This window comes from Neolamprologus brichardi, chromosome 16, assembly GCF_056152115.1.
Source record: "Neolamprologus brichardi isolate AB-2024 chromosome 16, ASM5615211v1, whole genome shotgun sequence".
Lineage (NCBI taxonomy): Eukaryota > Metazoa > Chordata > Actinopteri > Cichliformes > Cichlidae > Neolamprologus > Neolamprologus brichardi.
In genome coordinates, this window is record NC_142119.1 from 10284952 (window position 1) to 10304162 (window position 19211).

The following is a 19211-nucleotide window of genomic DNA, read 5'->3' on the forward strand; positions in this document are numbered from 1 at the left end:
TTTATGAATGGGAGACACAATAGCGGATGTTGTTATGATTATGAGGTTTTTCACTTTTTTTTTCTTTTTTAAAACAACTTATAGTGCTTGTATAATTTCTTTAATGATTAAACTTGTCTTTGAAAAAATAGGGATGAGTCTGTGTGTTTGGATGATGAAGGTGCTCAGAGACAAATTTAAGGTTCATATATTTTTATGAACCGGAGAAACAACAGGATTTAAATACTGGTATAGTTTTGGATTTGATTTTTGGTTGTTTGTTTTTGTTTTGGATTTTAACTGGTTTTACAATTTTTAATTATTTTTTAATGTTTTGTCTTTGAAGAAAATCATGGATGAAGAGTCAAATGTTACCTATCTAACTCTGCACTGGTACACAGAGATTAACAAGTACAGATATATTTTCTTTTTTGTTATGTTTACATTATATATTCTAATAATCTGCACTAATTCTACTATTCTGTATCTCATCTGGATTCATAAAAACCTCCATGAGCCTATGTACATTTTCATTGCAGCATTGCTACTGAACTCTGTTCTTTACAGCACAACTGTTTACCCAAAACTTCTGATTGACTTTTCATCTGAAAAACAAGTCACAACATATTCAGCCTGTCTCATTCAGTTCTTTATATTTTACACTCTGTTGGCTGCCATGGCCTATGACAGATATGTGGCTATATGTAAACCTCTGGAATATCAAACTATCATGACAAAAACTACTGTGAGTATTTTCCTGGTTGTGGCTTGGCTTGTACCTGCTTGTCAAGTTGCTGTCCAAGCAATAGCAAGTGCTGAAGCTAAACTGTGTGACTCTAATATAAAAGGAATATTTTGTAATAATGCAGTTTACACTCTTCAGTGTGAAAGATCAAAATTAATTACCATCTTTGGTGTGGTCATTGTATTAGATCTTGCAATGCTTCCTATGCTCTTTATAGTTTTCACATACACAAAAATCTTTGTGGTTTCTCATCGAAGTTGTAAAGAAATCAGGAAGAAAGCTGCAGAGACTTGTTTACCCCATCTCTTAGTTTTATTAAGTCTCTCTGTGTTTTTTGTGTATGATGTAAGCATAGCTCGTGCAAATCCAGATTTTCCAAAAACCACACGCATAATAATGACATTACAAATAATGCTCTATCAGCCTTTGCTAAATCCATTCATTTATGGACTCAAAATGAAGGAAATTTCTAAACATCTAAATAAGCTGCTTTCCCAGGCCAACATCAGTCCTTGTATTAAAACTTAAAGCTAAGGTGAAGTAATTTTGTTGTTAATCAATTGTGTGCAGTTATTTTAAACACTTTCTAAATAGCCCAGACTACTAATACTCTGCCTATTTGTTAGTACATATAGTAGATATTGTCTGCCTATGGTTGATGGGAATTATCTCGGTTAATTTCTTTGGTAGTAAACTGTTAAAGGTGTGTGACACACACTTTCAGATTCACCATTAACCTCCATATTTTTGCATCATGCTTGTCCCTAAACACCTCGTATAAGATTAACTGAAGACCTGGACAATTCTTTAGATTTGTAATACAGTTGGGATACCAATCTGTATTCAGTTAAAGCAGATATTGTCATATCTGTTTGTTTCTGTGCTAACATCAGTTGCATTTCAGTGCAACAGAATTCACAATAAAACTGTTGCCATGTACACATGGCAACAGTTTTGCCATGTGTACATTGTCTGGTTTTATTGTCTGACATCTTTCCAGAGTGGCTCCACAGTATAGTGGTTTATACTTTTGGCTGTTAATTGAAAGTTCCCTGGTTTGGACATGAAAGATCCCACAAAGAGAAACAAATCTCTGTGGTATTACATTAGGAAGGGTGCCTGATAAAAAATCTACTGAAGCAAACATGCAAACTGCTGTGGCAACATCTTGTGAAAAAGTAGCTTTACTGTCAGACAACTCTATATGCATGAAAAACACATAAAACCATCTTTACTTCAAAACCATTTTCTAACCCACTTCTTGCTTCTCTTCAATCACAACCTCAATTTTATAACACTGACCGTGTCTAACTGTAATTACATAATTAAATGTTATTTATTATTCTTACATTCATTCATTCATACATTATAAGTCACATGTTACAAAAGTTTTTTGTTACTTGTTTGTCCTGTTACAACACTACAGCAGTTAGATATGTGAACACCTGTATGATTTTTGTTATACCTATGAGGTATATTATTATTAAAGAAAAATTAGGCTTTCTGGATATTTATCTAGCAGACTTTGTCACCTAAAGGACTGAATGATGAACTTGTTCTTAATGTGACGTTATGGTTCCGTCATGATATCAATTTTTAGGGAGCGTTCTGCTTGATATGATGTGCTATCTGTATATGCTGTGATGAATTTTTGTATTCTTTGAGCATTAATGATAATCAAGTAGATTAAAGAATGTATACAGTATAGATAAAAAAAAAAACAATGTTACACTTGTGGTGTTTTATAGATTTGAATTGTTTGTAAAATTTTGTAAAATCCCACCCTGAACCCAATTCTCCAATCCTCCCCTGGAGCCAAGCCAATAACCATACCCTGCCACAAAAATGGTAAACAGTTGCTGAATTTTAGCTGCTTTGGCCTTTTGTTTGTTTGTTTTTGCCATCTTCAGGCCAGAGAAAGTGTGTTTAAGTTCTATTTTTTTCTCACCTGTTGTTCATTTAGGTGTGTGTTTTGGGGGTTTGGGGGGGGGGGGGGGGAGTTGTTGTTTTTAAACCTAGTTTAAACCACAGTTTAAAGGAATCATCAAGGTGCACACTGAGGTTTTTTAACATTTGTCTTAAAACAAGATGATATAAGGGGCCTAGAGCACTGTCAATGTCTTTACAAACAGATTTGCCAAAAATGATAATTTGTCTTTTGTTTTCATTTAATTAAACAACATAAAACACTGCAAACCACAACACAGTAAAATATAAATTAAAATATGGAAAAAAAAGGGGGGGGGGGAGAATGCCCAGATCTTTAATTAAGGGAAAGGTTGGCATTTAGAAATATTAATATCACACTCAACTGACTGCATTTTATCTTCCCATTGCACTGATGGGTGGACAGTTTTTAGGTGCCTGTGCATGTTGTTTGTGGAGCCGGCTCTATATGATATCCTTTTCTTGTCTACAGATGATACCATACGGTCCAAAAAACTTGACACAGATGGACTCAATGAGTCATCTACATCCCAGGGTCATGATCATACAACACAATTACCTTTGAGTCATTCACCTGAAAGTGATATTTATTTGAAATCAGACAATTTCAGTTAGAGCATGTGCGTGCGTGTTGTTGCTACAGTATTCTATGTTATATATGTGTGTGTTTCATGTGGCGCTAGAGGCATGGGTGTGTCTCTGTGAAAATGCTAATGGTATACCCTCTGCTGACATTTCCTGCTGACATTTCCTAGACAGTGAAAGAGGGCTGTTCACCCCTGACATACAAGGATGTTACAGGTGTTTTAAAGAGGCGACGGGTGATTAAATTAGATCGCATGTGGTTTTACCCACCAGAACCTCCTGGCTGTGTCCAATGTACAGCTCTTTTTTTTGCAGCCGCGTCTTTTTGTGGCATCCTGTTGGGGTATGGAAGTACTCCCTGAAGTGTCCTCGAGCTGACAAGTGTGTGGGTAAAGGACAAAATGTGCACCTATATAAGTCTGGCTATCACCACCGGGTAATTCCACATAAATATTTTACTCAAGTCAGCAGTAAAACTGTCATCCTGGATTCATATGCTTATTTTGACCATTTTCTCTCTTCTTCCTTATGTACTTAAGGTATGTCACATTTGTGATGTGTCCAACTGTTACTGAGGTCCTGTGCTGCAGACCATATACAAAGGCAGGCAGAAGGGGCAGAGAAGGAAAAGTGGGTCGGTTATCAATCACTCACTCAATTGAACATCAAGAACTTGACTGTGACTGTGCTTGCAGGAGTGGTGTGGATAAGAATGTTGTACGCTTTCTGTAAGACAGAACCAAAGGAAACACTATGGTCAAGCTGTGACAGCAGATACAGGAGAATCACATGGAGGAGTACCTTCAACGGAAGGACCTGTACACCACACTCGTAATGACTTTTGCGAAGCCCCGGGGTATCGTCTCAGCCTTATGGCACACATTCCAGCCGCCACTTCCTCCGAGAATGGCATGGCTCTTGCGCCACACTTTCCTGTTGCCAGAGGCCGACAATGTGAGGGATTACCGAAGCCAGATTCTGTTCACTTTTGGCCCCCATGCTGAAAATGGATTCCACCAAAAAAGTATGTACTTCATAATACTGTATCACACACACTTTGTTTTCAAGTCATTAAACAAGCAAGCAGACCTTGCTTAGTCTTGAAAGACACTGGTCTGTTGCCACTGCCACAGATACTGGCCATATATTTGTTTTGTGTGTGATTAGCCTTTGAGCAATTTTTATGGACAGAAAGGAATATTTCTGGATTGTTGTGACAGAGGGAATACCATATCTTAAAGTGAAGAGATGTTCATGGTATTGTTAGGTGATTTTATTGTTTCAAAACACTATTACATAATGCAAACCTCCTTTTATTTCATGTAGTCTTTTACAATACAGTGATCAAGACAATAAACTTTTACCTTTTTGTACACAATTGATCTTTTAAAATATCTTGCATTACAGTCAGAATCAAGTTCACTGATTGATTGCAGTGCTGTCTTTGTGTTTTACTGGTTGATTGCAGTGCTGTCTTTGTGTTTTACTGGTTGATTGCAGTGCTGTCTTTGTGTTTTACTGTTTCATTCATTTTGATAAAGTGTTTTGATAAATGAATGCCTTATTTGGGCTTTAATATACCTTAGACCTACAAGTTAGTTTTTTTTTTTTTATTAAGTTACACACAAATAGCATTCTCTGCCAGCAGATTTAGAACACACAATTATGTAAAAACACATGACAGACCCAAACCAAAGAAGCAATGTGTACAAGCAGGTGGCAAAGACAAGTTCGTGAGTATTTGTACAACACATGCCTCTGCAACAGCTTCAGTGTTTACTGGAATTGATTCTGAAACACTAACTGTCATGAACTAGCTGTGTGTAGGCAGATGAGGACCCAAATGCAAAACTCATTGAGACAAAAGCTGAATTCAAAATCTCTGCTTTATTGCAGGCTTCACAAAGAAACAGAACTAAACTGGGAAAGCTAAACTGGGAACTGAGGGAACACAGAGAAAGGCACACAGGTTCAGGGAAGAGACATTGATGACACTGAACTGAGGGAGACGTGGACATAAATACAAAGAGGGTTAACGAGGGAAGTGGGCAGTAGCACTTTTTGATACGGGGCGGCATCGTAGTGGGGGGCATCACGGGCATCGGCAAAAAACAACAACAAAAAAGCAATTGCTCATACTCATGCTGCCCCGACATCATGCCAGCGCATATTGGGAATGGCATAGGCACCGATAGGTTTTCTATCGCGCATTTGCTGGGAATAAGGGCGCCCTCCGTTTGCAATGCGTGGCCGCTGCTTGTGGCACGTAGGAGGAGAGGGCGGGGGATTTTCTGACCGGCTGGAGCAGCATCTAATAATCAACTCGCAAAATAAAACAAAATAAAACCAAACCAACAAACACGAAAACACCGGACATTATGATACAGACTTATCATTTGCACCGATGTTTTTTCGAAATTCTATACATGAAAAGTGAGCGCGAGAGCCCTCAGTGCGCCTGCTTGCTGCTGAAGTCATAGTAAACTTTATTGTCATCTCCGCTACATACAGTCCAGTATGTAGAGAGACGAGACGACGAGGCTCCAGTTACAGCAGTGCAAGTAAACAAACAATAAATATAAGAAGAGTAAGAAAATAAATATACACTTTAGGACTCGGGGTAAAGGGATCAATAACAATTTAAAATGTATAATTTATATTTTGATGATTTAAAGTCTCACACACATAACCCGTCTACAGGGGAGGGTCCGGCTGCTTCCAAATAGAGCACATTTCATTCATAATGTAAATCCAAGCCCATTATGGATTCATGATTTGAATCCTGGGCTGTGTGAAATCCCAGAAATAAACCCTAGACAAAGTGAATCTTTGAACTAAGGTGTAGGTTTATTAGGTTGTTATGTTGTGGCGATCCTCGAGTTGGGGGATGGGCGTTCATACTGGAGTGCAAAATTAAAACCAATGGAAGATGGACAAGAAAAGTTCAAAGCCATCAGGTGCTCAGGTTAGAAAAAAGAGAAAAGAAGAGGAGGAGAAACGAGCAAAAGATACAGGTAAGCAGATGTGTCATTGGATAATGGCAGGTCATCCTCAAACAATCAGAGTCAGAATCAGAATACTTTATTAATCCCTAAGGAAATTATGTGGGTTACGGTTGCTCCAAAAAGAAATGGTAAAAATAGTAACAGTAAAAGACTAAACTCCAAACAATACATTATTTTATAGATTTTAATATTAATTAGTCATTGTCAATTATTGATTTGTCCTGTTCTCATTGTATGACGAATTATGATGGCTGTTTGGTAGCCATTTGCATACTATGCATACTCTCTCTCTTCATATGTGTGTGTGTGTTTCTCTGGTGAAAATCAGTATGGTTCCGACAACAGTTTTATGTTAATGTACAATCCTTAATATGTTTGTATGTGTGTGTGTGGGCGCAGAGGGAGTGTTCGCCCTCAGGCTAGGACCTCCACTGGAAGTGGGAGCACACGGGAAAGACAGCTGACACAGATAATCATAACGACAAAGGTCAGGAGCAAACACACGACGAGAGACTGTCAAAGTAAAACAGGAAGTACACAGAAGTGCAGACAGGAGGAGAGAGAGAGCACGGGGAGGGCACAGACATAACGGGCTGGGGGAAAACATGGAATAAAACACAAAGAGGGGAAACGAGGGCTCACAGATACATAGAGGGGGCACACAGGGGGTAAAGTCACGAGGGGAAATCTAATAAGCAACAGTTTGACAGAACAACCAAGGAACCATGGCATAAAAGAACAAAATACAAAAACACACGAAAATTAAGAACGCTGGGTCAACATGACCCGGGATCATGACTAACAGAGCTATTATCTGTCTGTTATGTCAGTCAGATTTCCCCCAGATAGTCTTGGTTCAGATCTGGTAACTGAAAGCCATGGTATATGATCACACCATTTTCATAATCAACTATTCAATGACCCCTCTTCAAATACTTTGTCACAGGGCAAACATAATCTCTCAAAGCAACTTTGTAATGATTTTACAACTCTTTTACCTTTGACAAGTGGACCCTAACATGGCAGCAAAGTGCAACAATGTCTCTCCGCCTGGGAGTAAAGAGTCCACGGCATGCCTTTAATTTCTTGCATGTCTGTAAATAATCCTTCTCATTTTACCAGTATAAAAGTAAAACAATTACATTGTCTCATCGGGGCAACCTAAAAGACCCATTTTATGGCTAGTCTTTGCACATCATAATAACACAGAAGAGAAGAAAGCAATTCATTCTCGACTGCTGTTAATTTCAGGGGATTTTCCAACTTGTTTTGGCTCAAAAGAGCCAATGGAAAATTCTCATCGATGTTAGAGTGAAAACCACAGAATTTTATTGTATATGCACTGATAATGCTTACTGTCCTGTCATTGTAAACCAGTCAAAATACATAAATAACACATTGTTATCATGCTGAAGATCACAGACGGCAGTCCAGGCGTCAGGTGGGATAAAGGAGCTGGAAACTAAGCAGCAATTAGACAGAATACAGTAATTAAGTACATTTTCACTGCTATGCAGATGACACCCAACTCTATCTGTCCATGAAGCCAGATAACACACACCAATTAGTTAAACTGCAGGAATGTCTTAAAGACATAAAGACCTGGATGGCCGCTAACTTTCTGCTTCTTAATTCAGATAAAACTGAGGTTATTGTACTCGGCCCTGAAAATCTTAGAAATATGGTATCTAACCAGATTCTTACTCTGGATGGCATTACCTTGGCCTCCAGTAACACTGTGAGGAACCTTGGAGTCATTTTTGACCAGGACATGTCCTTTAATACACATATTAAACAAATATGTAGGACTGCTTTCTTCCATTGACGCAACATCTCTAAAATTATAAATATCCTGTCTCAGAGTGACGCTGAAACACTAGTGCATTTGTGACCAAATTGGTCGCACTCTAGAGCCCTGCTATGTACGATATCCTATATTAATGAACTTATGCATATTCATGTAACCACAAAAAAAGGAGCGCTACAGGGAACCTGGCTGAGAGTCCAACAGAGGTCAAGTGGGCGGAACGACATCTGGCTCCAGTCGGGTCCCCCTCGTGCATGAGCAACACAAAGAGCTCTGCTTGGTGTTCAATACTTTTTGCTGTAGCAGTTGAATTGTCTCGTTCCAGCAGTGGATCTGTGCTAGACAGACCCATCAAGAGCCTTCAGTTTTCAGGCCCTTCTTCTGTGGAACCAGCTTCCAGTTTGGTTTTGGGAGACAGACACTATCTCTACTTTTAAGATTAGTCTTAAAACGTTCCTTTTTTGCTAAAGCTTATAGTCACGGTTGAACCAGGTAACCCTGTATCCTCCCTTAGTTATGCTGCAATAGACGTAGGCTGCTGGGGATTCCCATGAAAGAAGTGAAATGAAGTTGAAGTCACAAAAAAGAAATGAAATTAATATTTAGTAGATCCTCCTTTTGCAGAAATAACAGCCTCTAAACGCTTCCTGTAGGTTCCAATGAGAGTCTGAATTGTGGTTGAAGGTATTTTGGGCCATTCTTCTTTACAAAACATCTCTAGTTCATTCAGGTTTGATGGCTTCCGAGCATGGACAGCTCTCTTTAACTCACACCACAGATTTTCAATAATATTCAGGTCTGGGGACTTTGATGGCCATTCCAGAACGTTGTACTTGTTCCTCTGCATCAATGCCTTAGTGGATTTTGAGCAGTGTTTCGGGTCGTTGTCTTGTTGAAAGATCCAGCCCCGGCGCATCTTCAGCTTTATCACTGATTCCTGTACATTGGTCTCCAGAATCTGCTGACATTGAGCAGATTCTGGATACTATTTTACTTCCAAAATTAAGTTAATGATTTGTTCTACCTTTGTGGCTTGTTTGTAGTGACTATTGAATGCTCTGACACACGGCCTTATCATATTCTGTACAGATTCCTTATTTAACACAACAATAATAACTGCTCCTGAGTTCTGTGCCTGAGTGCAGTTATTAATCACAGATGCATACTGTACATGGGTGCAACTGAGCTTTGCCTGAGCTCTAATACAGATCACTTAAATCAACCATTGTTGGAATGTCATGTATTTCTAAGAGTTCACTGTATTTTTTTTCTCACTTCCTTTCTCTCTCTGGCTTCTCGCTTTCTCTATTGCTCTTGTTGTGAAAGTTTTCCATTAAATAAAGCCTGCAGACAAACGATGAGTGGTAGCTAGCATTCTTTAATCACAAAACAAAGAACAGAATACCAAGCTTGGTGGAGAGCATGCATGATCGCGGGGCAAACGGTCAGCAGACTCTCTCCCTGAGCCTAGCATGGCTCTCAGTTTAATACCTTCTCGAGGAACAAAAGGCAGTACACAGCTGTTTCACACATTAAGATTCACACTCCCTCGCTACCTCCCAGAGTCATCAAAGAGACAATAGACTTTTTCCGTGGAGTTGTCCTCCAACTTCCTTACCAGACCCCCACCGTCTGTCTGTCTGTCAACTGCATGAGTGTTAGACATGCTAAAATCCAGTGGCACTAAGGCATAATACAATAAAATAATTTGAATAATACATAAGTAAAAGAAATTCTTATACACTCTAAAGCACCTTATGTTTTGGGCATGTCTAGTAGATGTAGTCAACGGCTTGTTTTATAGATTACATCATTAACAAAGCAAATTTCAGTTGTGTCAGGGCTTCGTGCGTGGAGGAGAGGAAGGGATGACCCAAACGCAGGACTCACAGTGAAAACTGGTGTTTATTGCAGATGGAGTGAATGAACAGAACAGAAGCACGAAATTGTGGGCTGGCTGGCTGGCTGACTGACTGACTGAGTGACTGATTAAATGAGCAAAGCATACGGCAACAACCTAACATCAACAACAACATCAATGTCACGACCATGACCAGGATGAAACCGAGGACTTAAAAATACAGACGGAATGATTAATGATTAGAGACCGGTTAGTGAACAGCTGAACATAACTAATGATACATAGACGTAACAGGAACAGAACAACAGGAAATGAGAATAAGAAAAAGAAAATAAACTGAACCTGAACTAACTGAAAACACTGGGTGAATGACCCAGGAACCCTGACATTGTGCTGCTCAATGGCATCTGATGGGCATGAGTTAAGTAGAACATTCTGCAATATGCTACATAAGTCATGCCTGGCTCTACTTCTTTTCATCCATCCAGTCCACTGATCCGATTTGTTCTTTATCCCAAAGTCAAACCAAAAGAACAACTGTTCTAATGAGTGGTAACTGCTGCTAACAAGTTGCTACTCATGAGTGGGATTAATGCCATTTCGTGAACATCTGCACATTCTGTATTGTATACTGGCCAAACAAACTAAATAGCTTTGCTTGTCTGATTGGCCAACAGGGCTACCTTTCCCTCCATACCACCTGAAGGCCGTGCTTGGGAACTCTCTGCTCCTTTGTGTTTTTCTTTCATAAACTTGGAAAAACAAACAAACAAACATAGAATGTTACAGTCTTACAAGAACACTGTATACCAGGGGAGCTCTTTTGGTGGCCCTCCTTTTGGGCTATTCACTTCAACTCCTATTCCACAGTATTTCTGCTGCTACATCAAAAAACCTTTTCTGTACAAACTGAAACACAAATACAAAACCAAATTAACATCTATTAGGCAACCTCAGAGGGCTCCATCTCCATTCCAATGTTTTGTTTTTGTGAGAATGCCCTTAACTTTACATAATGAATGCTTAATTGGGATACACTGAATGTTTTCTTCTGCTCATTCTTTCTGAAATGACAACTCTTTGCTAAGATGCTAATATTCTTTATTATTGACACAGACAGGAAAACTAACAACTTGAATTTACAGCTTTGCAGCAACACAGTATTAAATTAAGAATAAATAACACGAGCAAACAAACAAAACAACAGCAAACAAATGAATTAAAAATGCATTTAAGAAAACAGAACAACAGTGATCCCTTAAGGTGGTTTATATTTCATAGTAAGGAGAAAACCCCAGATAATATCTTATAATTGTTTATATGTTATCACAATAGCACGGCATAAAGTCCATGTGGATTATGTGCATCATTATTCAAGTTATTGTTTGTTTTTTGTGTTCAACAAAAATAATATTGGAAACATATCCCTTAGTGAGACAATGCTTACAACTCATGTAGCCATGTGTGTATTGTATACAAGTATGTAAATAGCAGTATAGTATATTTAAAGAAATCTGAATAACAAATACACTAAAAACAATAACCCCCCCCCCCCCCCCAAACAAATACAACCTCTATCTTAAATATATAGTATACATATATTATGCAAAAATAATAGATTTCTATAATATATATCGCAGACAGAGAAAAGACAACTTCTATATTGTGAAAAATAATACACACATGAACACAACAGTTAAATTAAACATCACATCTACATTACACCCTTTCAACATGAGCTTTGCCAGATGTTGAGTTTTCCTTCACAGAACAATTTCGTGAGGTGTTTAGAGATTTCTTTCATTTTCAGTCCATAAACAATTGGATTAAAAAGAGGATGATATGAAACCACTTGTAAGGTCAATATAAAACGTGCAACTTTTGGCAAATTCATTTCTAGTCGAGCTACAATTATATCATATGAACACAAACCTGAAAAGCTGACTAATACAAGCAAGTGAGGTAAACAAGTCTGTGCAGCTTTTTTCCTGACCTCCCTGCAGCTCTGATAGCATATCATAAATATTTTTGTGTAAGTAAAAAGTATAAAAAGCAAAGGAAGAAATACGGTGTTAAGTAAAATAAACACACCATATATGATATATGTTGTTCTTGAGGTGTCACAGTAAAGCTTGGAAATTGCATTATTACAAAAGATTCCATTCAAAGTAAAACTGCAAATTTTATAACTCTGACTCATTACAACTGATGGCACAAGCTGACAAGCAGGCAGAAGCCAAGCTAACCCTAGTAAAATTATGATAGTTGTTTTTTTCATGATGGTTGTATATTGCAGGGGTTTGCATATAGCCACATACCTGTCATATGCCATAGCTGCTAATAGAAAGAACTCTGATCCTGTTAGAGAATAATAAATAAATGCTTGAAAGCTGCATAGTGAATGAGTTGTGATCTGCTTGTCTGATAAAAAGTCAATCAAAAGTTCTGGGTAGATATTAGTGCTAAACATAACTGAGTTCAGTAACAACCCTGCAATAAAAATATACATAGGCTCATGCAGGTTTTTCTTGATCCATATGAGACACAATATAGTTGAATTGCTGCAAAGTATTAGAATATATGCTGTAAACATGATGGCAAAATACAGAAATCTGTATTTGTTCAATTCAACATGCCCACCAAAAGTTATATATGTCACATTAAATTGATCATTCATTTGGTCCATAAAAATAAATGGTCACTAAAGCAGGCTGGATATAGAAGTCACACTGTGAGGATTTCCTCAAAGTACAGCCACTTCGAGACTGTAATTTATTTGAGCTGGACACTGCCTTAACCTCAATGGATCTCATTAAACCCTCCATGTGAACAAACAACTTCAAAAAAAAAAGTTAGCTAATCATTAGACTCAGACTCAAAGAGTCAAGAAGTTTATTGTCATTTTGTATGGTGTTACCCTGCCTGAAATGAAAAACTGTTTCTCACCAGCCTCTACAGTGCAAAAAACAATACAGTACAGTTAACACTTTAAATACAGTTTAAAAAGAATAAGTTTAAAAAGAGCATTAAAAAAACGCAGTAATGAATTGCAACAACAGTTATGGATAAATAACATAAAAAGTTCTAACACAAACTCAAGTTACATTTGTTCTGGTAGATAGCAGCAGTCCTTTCGCAGAATGGGATGGTTAAATTAGGTAGAGTGTATATCTAGGGAGTATATTGTATGTGTATATGTGTGTGTGCGTGTGTGTGTAGGTAGGTGGCATTACAGTCCATTTGTTGACCTCACAGTGTAGCTGTGTGAATAGCTAACCAAACCGACTGCAGGGAAGGTAGCAGCGGCGATGAACAGGTCCAGAGGCCGGCCGCAGGGAATGCAGTGGCGGCGACGAAATAGGTCTGGAGGCCGTCTGTGGAGAAGGCAGCACCTGCGACAAAACAGGTCCGAAGGCCATCTGCGCTGGCGAAGAAGTCCAGTCAGAGGCCTGGAAGGTGGCCTCCAACTCTGAGCCTGACAAGGCAGTGGCATGGCAACCGCAGGGCCACACGAGGCACGGCAGCCGCAAACGATTGAGCAGGTGGTGGCCCTGCAGGCTGGATGGATCCCTCGGACCCTCCAGCGTAGACTACAGATGGCTGAACAAGCCCCTCAGACCCTCCAGCGGAGATATGCGGCTGAACGTGCCCCTCGGACCCTCCAACGGAGGCAGGCTCAGGACCAGCAGGCACGGAGACCTCTGGCAGTGACAAGACGGAACCAGCAGGCGCAGAATCCTCTGCCAAAGACGAAGCTGGTTGGAGCTCCGCAGGACAGTGGCTCTGCTCAGGCAGTAACTGCAGGATGCAGTCTTTAGCTGGTCAAATGAGCTCACTAGAGCTTCCAGCATAGAACAGAGGTTGCAGAGTTAACTCCCCTGAGCTCTCAGCAGGGACAAATCGCTGAGACAGCCTGGTTGAGCTCCCAGGAAAAACAGATTGTGCTGGCTTCTTCGTTTCCAGGGGTCTAGAGTTAGCTGTGGGCTGAAACTCATTCTCTGGGGAGGCCCTGGAAAGGGTAACCATCTCTAAGTAGGCCAGGTCTTGAGGAACAACAAAAGTATTAATATGTGCGTCTCTCTGCTTATAATTAGTGGTTGAAAAACAGTTCTTTACAGGTTGTATAGACATAGCTTGCAGTACCGGTGGAGCAGGTGAAGGTAATGGCTGAATAGCTACTGGAGCTAATGTTTGACCTGCAACCAGAGCTGAAGGCAGTAGTGATGGTTGTAAATCAGGTGGTGAAGTAGAAGACTGAACTGAGGTCAGCTGGGCTGCTGACTGAAATTGAGGGCAGCTTGGCTGCTGACTAAACTGAGAGCAGCTGGGCTGCTGACTGAACTGAGGGCAGCTTGGCTGCTGACTAAACTGAGAGCAGCTGGGCTGCTGACTGAAATTGAGGGCAGTTGGGCTGCTGACTGAACTGAAAGCAGCTGGGCTGCTGACTGAACTGAGGGCAGTTAATTGAGCTTCAGGCTGGGAAGCTGACATAAAAAGCATAGTCCCAGAATAAACAGTCCCATGGTCCAATGCTTTGATATCCTGAAGTCCAGCTGTGGGGTGACACACCGGTGGTGCGGCCGTCGCTTCCTCCTCGGTGATGGCTCCGCTGGGCTGGGCAACTCCAAGTCTGGTGGGCCGGGGAGCACATCCTTTGCCGAGCTTGGTAGGTAAGCGGTAGCAGCTGGGGGGTGAAGGTGAAGCTCATTTAGAAAGAAATGAAGGGTGAAGCAAGTCCAGAAGCCAGGGCAGACCGGAAACCAGTCGGCTGACTGCATCACGCTGGAACTCCTCCTCTGGATGATCCAGCCACAGATCACACAACTTATTCACCGAATAAATGATGTCCTTCCGAAGCTCATCAGACAGGGCGAGTGCTGCGGGGTCCATGCAGTGGTTGTGCTGTTCTGTCATGATAGGTTGTGTGACAGGCAGGCCAGGTGGGCCCAAGAGCAGGACTCAAACAGGGAGTAGTGATAGGTCCTGTGTGTCAAATCTTTGAAGCATGTGTCGGGTAATCTCGGGGGAGTTTTTGTGAAGGGCGTAGCGAGGCTTGCTTTGATTACGTATGCAGTGACGTTCGAGGCAGTCCATACCATGTGACTGATTCAGGAACTGGTAGGCCGGTTCGCACCAGATTTGAAATAAAATGGGCAGCAAAACACAGCTGATTCCCCCATTACATTGTGTTGTGGAAGTGGATTATGTGCATGTTACATAGTCACTTGAGCATTTCTTCTTCGATGGAACCAGCAAGGAAAAGAAGATTTTCCCCTGTTTGGCAACATTTTGATCTCATCTCTCCTAATAAGGTATACACTGTCACGGTACTGGGTTGTGTGACCCAGTGTTTGAGTTTTATGTATTTTTGTATTCATTTTTGATCTAGTTAATTTTTAGGTTGCTGTTTAGTCCTTATTTCTTAGTTGTTTCTGTCATCTCCCCTTGTACCCAGTCTCCCTGGTTCCTGCGTCTACATATCATGTTTCATGTCTATGCGGTTATGTTAAGTTCATCTCCATGTCTATGTCTCAGTGTTTCCTGTTTTATTTTGGAAGAGTCTGGTGTTCTTTGTTCATTGTAGTTAGTGTTACTCTCCCCTGTATTGTCATTATGTTTCATTCTAGTCAGCTGTGTTCTCATGTGTCTCCACTTCCCCTGATCACCTCATGTGTGTATTTAAGTCCTCAGTCTTGCTTTGTTCGTCGTCGCGTCGTCTGTGTACTGCCCCTCTGGTCAAGTTGAGTGTTTTTCAGGATTCTGTGCAGTTCATGTTTGCCATTTGGTTTATGTTGTTTTTCATGAAGCTACACAATGAGGTTCCGTGCAGGTCATGTTCATGTCTGTTTCGTCACGCCTTTTGGTTCACAGTTTCCATGTATCTGCACAGCATTCTGTTCACAGTGATCACAGTTATTCCTTTCAGTCAGGTTAGTGTTTTTCCAGTTTAGGTTTTTGGTCAGTTGCGGTCTCTGTCCCTGTTATGTTTTGTCCACTCCCCTCTGCATCAGCCCAAATAAAGGCTCACTTTCAGTTTAAGTTCACTCCCGTCTCCTCGCCTGTGATTGCGCCTGGGTCCACCACACACACCCTCCACACGGTCTGCCCCCGCTGGCCGTGACATACACACACTAATAAATATCACAAATGTGATGCCTCAAAGGCATTTATGTCATTTATCTTTAATGTTTGCTTTAAAATAATGCATATTGTATGTATTTAAGTTAAAAAAGAGCGGTAAAAAGAGTTAAAAATGTTAAGATTTTATTTTGAAGGTGAACTTGCTAATAACCTCACTTCCTGGTGGGTTACCTGTATTGCTTCATTTCCTGTTTACTTCCTCCTCCTGGTTCTCTAAGAGGGAGAGTGACATGCGGTCATGCTCTGAGGCTTATCCACAGCCATCCACTTGGGAACATTGTTCAGGCAATGCCGTAAGTGTATATATTTCATGATGAAGGTATTAAAAAGCATAAATAGCTGTATTTGTTAAAAACGATATTTTATTTGTAATTCATGAAGGTCGAACTGTACATGTTAAAAAAGGCATTAGTTTTGATGATCATGTTGCTCAAGCTAATACGAAGATGTAAGGTCACATTTTCAGTTATTTTGTGATGCAATATTTATTTAACACTACAACAAATGATTAGTACCATAATATAAATAAACAACACCACAGATCCTATAATCTGATTTCTGTCTTTTGGTTTATTAAAAGGTGAAGTGTTTGCTGTGCTCCAAAGAACTTGGATACAGCAACAACACCTCATCTATGCTGAGGCATTACAGAGCCCTGCATGAGAACAAGGAGACTAACCAAGGTGGACCAAGCTCAAGTCATTTTTTTTTTTTTTTTTAAGTTTTAAGGATACAGTCATTTGATACATTTATATTCCCCATGTCATTTATTTATATTTGGGTTGTAATTACTGACATATGTAATTTCTTAATAATTTTTTTGTTTTATCAGGGAAGAGAATGATGTGGATGAGGCCTTGGTCAACATGGTGATAGAGGATTCCCCGCCCTTCACTATTGTGGAGGACAGTGGGTTTAGAAAGCTTGTTAAAGCTTTGAACCCTAACTATGTTCTCCCCACAAGGCAGGTATGTATCTTAAAATATGAAGCATGTTTCTATTGCTTTATTTTCTATTTTCTATTGCCTATATTTCCATATTAAGAGCTGCACTTCCTTTTGTTTAGGCTTTGAAATCTATGGTGGACAAAAGATACAAAGAATCAAAACAAAAAAAAAAACTGACTGTGGCCAAGACTTCTACAGTTAGTTTGACATCTGATATGTGGACCTCCAATAACACAGAGGCTTACCTAGCTGTCAACTGCCATTTCATCGATTCTAACACTGCATTGCATTCTGTAGTGTTAGGTGTTCACATACAATGTGCTCAAGCACATACTTCTATCAATTTGTCACAAGTAACAGCACCGCTCATGTCTAATTGGGGCATTACAGTTACATGTTATGTGACTGATGGAGCAGCAAACATGGGTGCTTGTGCTAAGGAGCTTTGTTCGCGTCACAGTAATTGTGTGGTGCATTGAACCTAATGCTCAAAAAAGCTCTTGATCAACACACTGTACTGTCTGAAATCCGGACCACCTGTAGGAGGATAGTGGGATATTTCAAGAGCAGTACAACTGCTAAGGTTTGTTCCATTATTTCATTACTGCTTTAAGGTGCTGCTTGAATTACTCAGTTTGTGTTGGCTGTTTTTCTAGGAGAGGCTGACAGAGGTGCAGGAGCAAATGGGCCGGTCTGCACTGAAGTTAATTCAAGAGGTGGATACACTTTGGAACAGCACATTCCAAATGTCTCAAAATACTCTCTCCTTTTAATGATGCCACCACCGAACTGTCAGAGGAAAAGCGAGTGTCTGGATCCAAAATAATTCCACCTCTAACAATGTTGCACCATGCATTAAATGAAGAGCAAATAGGAGTTTACCTAACTCTAGAGAGCTCCACCATGGTTGTGTCTGAGGAGACAATTAAAGGAGAAGCTCTACACATTGCAGTCAATGAGCATCATGTCACTGGCAACATTGCTGGATCCAATGCTTCTTTAGCCCCAGTAAAGCAATCGATACTGAGAAGAGACTCATTTTTGAATGTGCTGCTATTTTGCGGCACTCGGCTCCCTCATCAGGAGCTTCATCAGCAGCAGCCTCATCATCAGAAGGTTCTCAGCCTGAGACTCAAGGTATATGAGCACATTTTGATTATTTTATTGTATTTAGTTACTTACATTCTGTTTGTTTTAGATAGCAAATTGTGGCATCACTGTTATGGAGACAAAGACCCCTACTGCTGATGCAACAGCTGAAGTGCAGAAATACCTCCATGAACCAAACATCAGCAGACTGGAGAATCTGCTGGAGTACTGGGTTGGACACAGATTTGTTTATCCAAACTTGTATAAACCTGCTGTGGTTTGTCTTGCAACCCCTGCTTCATCTGTGCCCTGTGAAAGGGTATTTTCAAAAGCAGGAGAAATCCTCTCAAAAAAGAGGAACCGTCTTAAGCCCAGCACTGTGGAAAAGCTGCTATTTATGAACAAAAACTAATGAGAACTTCTCCCTAGTGTCATAAGCACTGTTATAAAGTCACAAGCACATTCACATCACAACTCCTTCCCTACAGGGAGTGCAGAATTATTAGGCAAGTTGTATTTTTGAGGAATAATTTTATTATTGAACAACCATGTTCTCAATGAACCCAAAAAACTCATTAATATCAAAGCTGAATGTTTTTGGAAGTAGTTTTTAGTTTGTTTTAAGTGTTAGCTATTTTAGGGGGATATCTGTGTGTGCAGGTGACTATTACTGTGCATAAATATTAGGCAACTTAACAAAAAACAAATATATACCCATTTCAATTATTTATTTTTACCAGTGAAACCAATATAACATCTCCACATTCACAAATATACATTTCTGACATTCAAAAACAAAACAAAAACAAATCAGCGACCAATATAGCCACCTTTCTTTGCAAGGACCCTCAAAAGCCTGCCATCCATGGATTCTGTCAGTGTTGTGATCTGTTCACCATCAACATTGCGTGCAGCAGCAACCACAGCCTCCCAGACACTGTTCAGAGAGGTGTACTGTTTTCCCTCCTTGTAAATCTCACATTTGATGATGGACCACAGGTTCTCAATGGGGTTCAGATCAGGTGAACAAGGAGGCCATGTCATTAGTTTTTCTTCTTTTATACCCTTTCTTGCCAGCCACGCTGTGGAGTACTTGGACGCGTGT

The 19211-nt window shown here is 40.0% G+C and overlaps 3 protein-coding genes across 3 annotated transcripts; 2 read left to right on the forward strand and 1 right to left on the reverse strand.

Moving 5' to 3' along the window:
- The first annotated feature begins 331 nt into the window (after positions 1-331).
- LOC102785357 (olfactory receptor 51E1-like) lies at positions 332-1252 on the forward strand. The gene has a single exon (XM_006806429.2). It carries the CDS (start codon positions 332-334, stop codon positions 1250-1252), a length of 921 nt encoding a protein of 306 aa, XP_006806492.2.
- Positions 1253-11658: 10406 nt separating this feature from the next.
- Positions 11659-12615, reverse strand: LOC102785073 (olfactory receptor 10J5-like). The gene has a single exon (XM_006806428.2). The coding sequence runs from the start codon at positions 12613-12615 to the stop codon at positions 11659-11661; it is 957 nt and encodes a 318-aa protein (XP_006806491.2).
- Positions 12616-15172: 2557 nt separating this feature from the next.
- LOC148098168 (zinc finger BED domain-containing protein 4-like) lies at positions 15173-18475 on the forward strand. The gene is made up of 8 exons (XM_087830031.1): positions 15173-15241; positions 16651-16768; positions 16908-17038; positions 17137-17320; positions 17883-18025; positions 18101-18154; positions 18216-18338; positions 18425-18475. Exons 1-8 carry the CDS (start codon positions 15173-15175, stop codon positions 18473-18475), a joined length of 873 nt encoding a protein of 290 aa, XP_087686157.1.
- Positions 18476-19211: the final 736 nt, after the last annotated feature.